Here is an 8,544-nt window from a genome sequence, read left to right on the forward strand (position 1 = left end):
GACTAGGTGGCAGCACTCCACTGGGCAAACCAAGCCTCTGAATTTAATGCCAACTAACCATTTCAGCTCACAGAAAAGCCAGCTTGCATATTCCAATGTATAGGAAAATAGAGGGTAAATAAAAGTCACCAAAGCCACCTGAAGTCTTCTATCGGGGCTGTGCAGGACAGCTGGAAAGCTACAAGTGAACCGAGCCAATATTTTCCAATGAAATCCAGTACCACACAAAAATCACCCCGGTTTGGACATCAAAAAGGGAAGAAAACCAGAAAAAAATCTGTAGTAATTTTCTCAAAGCCTCAGACTGTTCCTCCAGACAAAGCTCAGAGCTCCCACATTTACCTGGAACTGGAACAACTCTGGCAAGGCAGATGCAGCATGAATAGCTCAACAAAGCTCTTGTCATTTTGGCTTAGTTTTGTCTCAAACACAATGAGATAACATCGCCTCTCACACGTCAATTTTATGAGGATCTGTCAGCTCAGTTCCCATCTGTTCTGGAAAATAAGCCTTTTTGGGTTAGGGTAGGATGTGGAGTCAAATCCACAGAGCACAGATTTAAATTAAAGTATTTGAAGCTCCTTGCTATTGCCAGGTAGCAAGGGGAGGATTTGTATTTGAGCTTCCATATCAAGCTGGTTTCTCTTTCAAACCTTTTATTAACACTTACCATTTAGAAAAGACAAATTCTACACAGCAAAGAGGAAAAGGAGGAAGAAGCAATGCAATATATGAGAACACAGTCTATGCAGCACTGGGGAGATAGAGCAGGAAGAAAAGTAGCAATTCATGAAGTTACATGTACTCACAGCTACAAAATGTGAGTAAAGTCTGGTAGGCACTGCCTAATGTAGAAAATGAGAATCAGAGCGTTAGAGTGGCATGATACAGGCAAGAGATCCCAAAGCTGATTTCTTATAGTGCTCAGAGTTGACTAGTAGAGCTTGGGAAGATGGGGCTATGCCCTCTGGTCTGACTCTTTATGTGTGTATATACACATATAAACTCTCATTGCTACTGAATATCCAACACTTGGAATTTCACCCTCTGCTACCTGCTATTGAAAAACATGTGTGTCTAAACATTGAAGTCGATAGATCTGGGGCAGCTTCAACAGCCACATCCTGAGCTCTGGTCACCAGCATCACAGCTTGCTTTTAGAGTTGTCTGCTCAGAGCTGCCACCCCTTCTGGGAGCAGAGCTTCACCCTACAGCCCTTGAAGAGACCATTAAAAGACTGTAAGTGGCAGCATTTACACCAAAATTGCCAAGGTATTAACATTGGTTTATTTCAATGATGGTGACATATTCATGCCCTTATTTCCTCACCCTCCTCAGAATTCCATATGCTCCACTAATGAATAAATATCTGCTTCTGCCTCTGCTCTGCTGCTGTTGATGGTGAAGAAAACAAAACTCATCTCCCTAATTATTGTTCACTGTTCTCATATTCAACTATTACTTATATTCACAAAGAATACTAAAAGCTTTTCATTAGTCAATTATTAAGAGAGTCAGAAGTGATCCGTAACTTCAAGCTGTGCTATATAGAAAAAGGATTCTTGTGATTTTTCCTCGAGTACCTCTCTCAGCCCTGTTTGCAGCAAACATCTGACAGGAAGGAAGCTGTCCGGGTATAGCAATGCCTTCCTTCCCTCTGCCCCAGAAGCTTCTGCCCAGATTGAGCTGAGTTAGGAAGAGTTAAGGACTGTCACGTCCTTTTTTTTTTGTTTGTTTGCATTTCTCATAAAGAGTTGGCAGTTTGCTGAAATCACTGAACATAACAAAGGCAAAGCCAGCCTCACAGCTCTGCCAAAGCAGCAGCTGCAGGTATTGGATAGAGGACACCTCTGAACTTTCAATATGAGCTTTGCTAAGAATGTGTGTGTGTGTATGGAGGAGGGGAGAGCTAGCTTCCCACCCCCAGCCCATTCCCAGTCCAGCATCGCATTCTTCCCTGGGGGTAACATCTAACATGAGAATTTTTACAGCTCACACTGCTCTCCTAAACCCATTCCCTCCCAAAGGTGAACACGGCACCAATCTACCTCTTTCTTTGCTTCCAAAAGAAAGTGAAGGAAATATTTTCCTGAATCACTGAGGTGATTGATGTCTGTGCTACGCTGGTGGTAGCCTGAGGTTTCAAACTCTGCTGTGCATGTGAGATTACTGTGTCATTCTGAGCCAGACTCACCACACGTAGAAGAAACCTGAGAAGGAACTGGAAACTACCCTGTTCTAGTCAATGGGTTTCTGCAAAAACTGTGACATCAGAGCAGCAGCATACACTTTTTTATGTTGCAGGGGGGGTTAGAAATATACTGACACCAGAGTTGTATCACTCTAGATATGTTTTGCTCCAGTATAATTAGGTATCAGTGCTATCCTGACATCTGAGACTCGAGCCCTGTGCCAGCCACCAGGCATGCAGCTTTGCTCATCTTCCATAGATCTGAGCATCAGGGAGCGCCTGGGACTGGAAAAAGGCTCACTCACATCCCCATTGGTGTGTGGGGCTGGGAATGCCTTTGGGTTTCAGAGAAGGAAGCATGAATGAGAGGTCGGTAAGAAGTAGAGGAATGAAGAAAGGGAGATGAAGAAAGAGAGGAGTCTCCAAACATCAAATTGCTTGCTGCTCTGAAGCCTTTGCGATGGGGTGAGGTTCTCTACAGACATATCCTGATCCTTCAGCAAGATCAGCTTGCCTCAGAAGAGGTTTGTCAGAAAAGAGTGGGCTAGATACCTCTGTCCCTTCTCCCAAAAAATAACTGCTCAACTGAAAATTTGAATCTAAGAGCAGTTTTTGTAGGTAGCATGAAACTTTTTCACCTGTCATGAAAGATTCAGATGGTATCACACATCACTAGCTTGGCCCCATATTTTCCATCCCATGTTCTGACATGCTGACTGCATTAGCATTGTCTTTTATACTAATAATGTCTTCTACAGCAGAACTCCCCATGGGGGAAAGAAATCTTTGAAGCTACCCATTCAAATCTTCAAAGAAGGACCTTGAAGAGCACTCACAGAGAGTGTGGGAAAGTCTGGGGATAATGCCATAAAGCTGGTTTTCCCCTTTTTCTAGCCATACTTGTACCATTGTTGTGTTCCCACTTTTTGCAGTTATATAAAGCTCCGTGAGTGCTGAAGAAAATTTATCCATTCTTCCACCTTGTTGGAAAAGTCTATCAGTTTCTTCAAAAAGTTGTGAACCAGAAATAACCCCTAAACCAGCAATATGGATTGCAGCCTGAACCCCTGGCAATGAAGAGATTGGGGTGGGGGAAGATGGGGGTGTGGGCAGGGGCAGCATGCTCTTATAGCACACACTTTTTAGGCATGTTGTTTCAAGCCAAATGCCTAACCTTTGCTAGCACACACCATTCTCCACATTTTGTAAGCCAAATGCCAAACCTTTGCTAGTGTTACATAGCAAAAGTCCCTAGAAAATGTCAATTTATAATGCTAAAGAATGTGGTAAAAGTGGTAGATTTTAGTTGTGGAATCATACTATTCAAAGAAATAATAAATCACTCAAGAAGACATGTTTTCTCCCCTTGAGCAGACGCTTTTTCTTTCATTTCCGCTGTGACATATTCCACAACCCACACAATCATTAAGTCACTAGGTTTTTACAGGAACTTCTGTGGTAAAAGCAAAAAAATTCCATCAATATCAGACGATACAAAGCTGTGTGCATGTCCTGTGTCTGCTCATTACTGACCTGATTAAGAGCAGTGCACTGCTCTCCGCATTTCATTCTAAATGGAAACTGCAGAGTTCTATTACGTTTATTACTTAGCTCAAGATTATCTGCAGTATGTGCTACAGGAATCACATCTTGGACCAGCCCAAACCAGGGTTGCTCATGTCTTGCGAAACATTGCATCTTCACTGCAAGATCAAACCGAGGAGGCTCTCAGACCATTCTTGGACAAGATTGATATCACCTCTGTAGATGTTGCCAAGAGAATTTTCAATGGTGTCATGGAAGAGAAATTTGCTGATGGAAATACTAACTGGGGACGAATTATGACCATATTTACATTTGGAGGTCTTCTCACTAAGAAGCTTCAAGAGCATGGAGTTCAGCTGACTGGAGAGGAGAAGGAGCAGATTTCTTATTTCATCACAGAGTACATAATAAACAACAAAGCCGAATGGATAGATGCGAACGGTGGCTGGGTAAGTTTCAGTTCAGCATCTTCTCATTTTCCACCAAAGTGTAGATTTTGTTTAAGGCACTGTCATAATCATTTTACTCAGTGTTTTATTTGGCAGTTTAATATTTGATGTCTGTAATGTCTCCTTGGGACTTACAAAGAAAGCTTTTCTTCTGATTTAAACAGAACAATGCTAAAATACAGTGTTCTTTTTAAAAAGGCACTTTCTGTACCTGTAACAGTTACAACCCTACAGTTAATCTTGAATCACAGGATCATGTGATAACTCCAGTTGAGAGGCACTTTAGGAAATCATCTGGTCCAGCCTCCTGCTCAAAGCAGGTTAAACTATGCATGCCGTGAAATTTCTCATTATTGAATCTAAAATTAAGAGGTATCCTAAGGTTAGTGCAGCAATTTCGCTTCCATAGAGGAGTTGGTCCAAAAATACTGAAGTTCAAGGTAAGGGAAGAATACCTAGGTGTGATCCCCTCAGTTAAATCAGTATTTTTGCTGTGGATTTCAACACAGCCATTATTTAATCCCTCAAATTAGTTTTACTTAAACAAATTTACAGGTAAGTGCAATTGGGGTTAAATCTTTTCTGTTTGGACTGAGATAATCCTACAACTTCCATCTATCAATGGCCAATGCTGAGAAAAGCATTTGTCAATATGTGGATTATTTTGCCAAGCTGATGAAATTCCCTTCTGCCGGCAGAGGGGAGGTCCCTATTGCTTTGCAGAGCTTCATCATGCCAATACTTTTGCCTTTTGCAGTTAGGGGAAGCTGAGAATCAATGACATCAGAGTCAGTTATTTCCCTGGTACTTTTTTCCTTTACCTATAAGTAAACGTTACTTTCTCTTTCCACTCCTCTCTCCTCCCTCTTCTCCTCTGTTTCCTATTTCCTATTACTTTTTTCCCCTCACTTGTTTTCTAATGTCCCTTTCTAGTGTTCTTTTCCTTTTTTTATCTTTTTGCTTGTTTTGATCCCTCTTTCTCTGGTAATAATAATAAAAAAAGATGACAGTGAGTCATGGACCCTTGACGCATCAGATTTACTGTAAAGGCTTCTCTCTTCATCTCTCTCAAATAGAGTCAATTTTATTTAAGAGAAGTATCAACTCCTGGCCACATTACAGCATGATACATAGCTCACTGTAGTAGAATAAGGAGGCTAAAGGAAGATATTTATAAGTATATTGTCACATCAGAAACATAGTATTTGTATCGTCCTTTAAAATGTGGGCTTAGATGATACAGTTCACATTAATTTTCTGTTTACACAGGGAGGGCAGGGTCTTGGCTCTGATGTAAAATGTTCAGCAAGGTGCATCTATTTTCAGCTACTGTTTTTAAAGCCCTATGTATTTTTTGGAGGGACAGCTCTGAACACTTGTCCTTCTATGCACAACGGTGTAGCACTCTCTTAATCTGATACTAGCAGAGAGTGGTGCTTTTTTCCTACACAGGTTATTTTTAAGCTGTGCCTAACTGTGCATGTTCTTTTTCCACAGGAAAATGGCTTCCTAACGAAGTTTGAAAGAAGATCACTACTATCTTTCTCCAAACTTACAGCCATGTTCATAGCTGTTTTCTCCTTGTTCAGAGAGTACTACTGAAATAAATGGACCTGCCATTCACATATAATCTAGATATTGCCACAAGCTTAACTGCTAAGCTTTCCTCCAAGCAATATCAACAAGAAAACAATTTTCTTCCATAATTTGTTTTTTTAATTTATTGGTATTTATTTTGACTAAATACAATGTTTAACATGATATCCTAATTGGCAAACCTGAATAGGAGATCCCTCCAAAGAGGAATCAACACAGCATCATGCAGCAATTCAAGTCACCCCTTCCAGGCAGGACTGCTTTGAGAGGGAGATCATTCTCCATATCCAGACAGCTCTTGGAATCTCTGTTGCACCTCCACAAAAGGACATTGTTTTACTGAAATACAATCCAATGGGTTAAGAAACAACTTTTAATGTCATTTGTTTTGTAAATGAGCTACTACTACTGTAATGCATTTTATTGCAACCTTTGTATAAGCAAAAGGGGGAGGGGGGGTGTGTGAAGAAAAAGGAAATGCAAATTCCATTGTAAAAGTGCGTACAAGTTACTGACACAGCCTAAGTTTTCATGGGGAGAACAATTTGTGGAAGCTAGCAACTTTAAAATGTGCACTCACCTACTGTTAATGCAATGGTATGTGTTTCTTTGTTGTATTTTTTTTAATTGCTCATATCTACACTGAATGTTCTTTCCAATTTGTGTAATATAGTCATCTGGCTGGATGTTTTTTTAAACTAGGTGTTTTAAAATAAGCAAGTACAAAATATTTTTAAAAGGAAAAATTTGTGTAAATACACTAATATTTTTTTTTAAAATACATTAAAATATGTATTTTAAAATCCTATGATTGGTCTGATTTCTTTCAGAAAAATTGGAAGATGGGAAAAGGTCTACCTGAGTAAGGTAACTTAGAAAAGCTGTTACAGTGCTACCAGAGAATCGAAGTAGTATATGGGCTTGACCTGAAGTCCATCAATGTCAAGACTTGAATTTTCTGTAGTACTTCTTATCTGGCAGCTTGCATAAGAAACAGACAGCTTGTGGCAAAATAAATGAACTTCAGCTCTGATGACAGTAATTAGTGTTTTGGGATACAATTAAAAACTCAGCAAATTCATGAGTAGGACCCAACAGACTCCCAGGCTTTTATAGTCTGGGGCAACTATTGTTTTGACGCAAATTCCATTTGCTTTCAAAGGTTAAACAGTGGTTCTTCAAGAATTCATTCTAGAAGGGTTTTCTTTAGCTGTAGTGACTATCCTACATTAAGGAACTAAGGCTGGATCTAAACACTCTTCTTTTGTAGACATGTTGGGAGGTGAACCCAACTAAGGCAGCAGTGGCCTGTGGCACACAACAGCATTATTCTCTGAGGCAAATCTTCTAGACAACCAAGGCTTTATGATACCAGGAGAACAAACCAGCCTCCTCTGTCAATGGGTTCCCCATCTTTCATCTCAACATTAGAAATTTTTTACAGTAAGAGCAATCCTTCAGTGGAACAACCTCCCCAGGGACATGGTAGAGTCCCCACCAGTGGAGGTTTTCAAGATGTGATTGGGCAGGGTGCTAGATAATCTCATCCGGTCTTCCTTTCCCACAAAAGCTGGAACAGATAGATGATCCCTAGAGGTCCCTTCCAACCTGGGCTGTTCTATGGTCTCACTTGGTGGCTTCAGCTACAGAATGTAAATAGATGTTAACATTTGTTAGAACCTGTATTGCTCCCTCTCCCTGCTCAAGGAAAACAAAGATTACTTATGTACAGCAAGACTTCTGAGATAAATTTGCTGCTGTTGAAGAAGAGATGGCAGCTTCCTGAGGGCAGGGAGCTGCTAAAGGAACATGCCCATCTCCAGCACACCTGTGGAAGCTCTTACCAGAAATGACATTTTAAAATATATTTTGACATATATTTATTTATTTTCAGTCTAAGTCTTCGTTATAACAACAGCAATTCTTAGTTAGTTCCCTTTTGTGCACTATTGTAAGCGCATATTGTAGTGGTTAACACTAGTCTATTAATACCACATTCGCTTCCTTTTCGCTAATTTAGTAATTGCTGCATTTAAGAGCAAGAAAAGCAGTGAAGAGATATACCACCCAGAGTCTAAAAGTTATTGTCTGAAAACAACAGGGCTATTAGCTAAGTCTTATAAAATAGTATAGATACGCTTTGTTAAGTGTCATGAAGTTATCTATACATGGCACTGAGTAGTGTCCCAGGGCACCGCTGTTTAAGTTGATCCTTACAGCTGTCAGGCGATACACAGGAGAACAAAACCCTCTTTCTAGAGCAAAAGACGAGGCCAAAGAGCTGCAGAGTGGGACAGCTGATAACTGTCAACACGCGCAATAGCTTAACTGAGATGTCATCAAATGCCACGTAGAACAGATTTATGAAAACAACTATTCTCCTGTAGGAATGTCCCTTCCTGTACTTAAAGGTGGGCTGGACCATTGAATGTGCTCAAAGGAAGCCAGCACACCTTCCCCATGAGCGCAGTGCCCGGGCTGCGAGGCCGATGGTGTCCCGAGCCGCGTGCCGGTGCCACAGGCTTTCGTTCACGACACCTCCCTCACGGGGCAGGCCCACCGGGGGATGCCGTGGGGATGTGAAACCCTTGGGGAGATGGTGGTAAAATATCGCACCGAAAGGTCATTTCCCTTTCTACAGCAGAATTAGGGAACGGGAAATTCTCTGTAACCTACGCCAGACAAAAAAATAACGAGGGGCCTTGCCAGGGGGTCGCAGGGCCCCGGCTGACCCTCCAGCACCGATGGCCGGCGGTGGCTGGG

General features: G+C 41.2%; 1 protein-coding gene across 1 annotated transcript; it reads left to right on the forward strand.

Moving 5' to 3' along the window:
- Positions 1–3,765: 3,765 nt before the first annotated feature.
- On the forward strand, positions 3,766–5,787 carry BCL2A1 (BCL2 related protein A1). The gene is made up of 2 exons (XM_010175581.1): positions 3,766–4,185; positions 5,683–5,787. The coding sequence occupies exons 1-2, from the start codon at positions 3,766–3,768 to the stop codon at positions 5,785–5,787; spliced, it is 525 nt and encodes a 174-aa protein (XP_010173883.1).
- Positions 5,788–8,544: the final 2,757 nt, after the last annotated feature.

The sequence above is a fragment of the Antrostomus carolinensis genome, unplaced genomic scaffold, assembly GCF_000700745.2.
Source record: "Antrostomus carolinensis isolate BGI_N321 unplaced genomic scaffold, ASM70074v2 scaffold39589, whole genome shotgun sequence".
In the NCBI taxonomy this organism is placed as follows: Eukaryota; Metazoa; Chordata; class Aves; order Caprimulgiformes; family Caprimulgidae; genus Antrostomus; species Antrostomus carolinensis.

Excerpts from the sequence above, each read along its gene's own strand:
- BCL2A1 (XM_010175581.1), top strand. The coding sequence starts at position 3,766 with ATGGAAACTGCAGAGTTCTATTACGTTTATTACTTAGCTCAAGATTAT. Across the intron at positions 4,186-5,682 it reads TAGATGCGAACGGTGGCTGG|GAAAATGGCTTCCTAACGAA; the intron begins GTAAGTTTCAGT and ends CTTTTTCCACAG.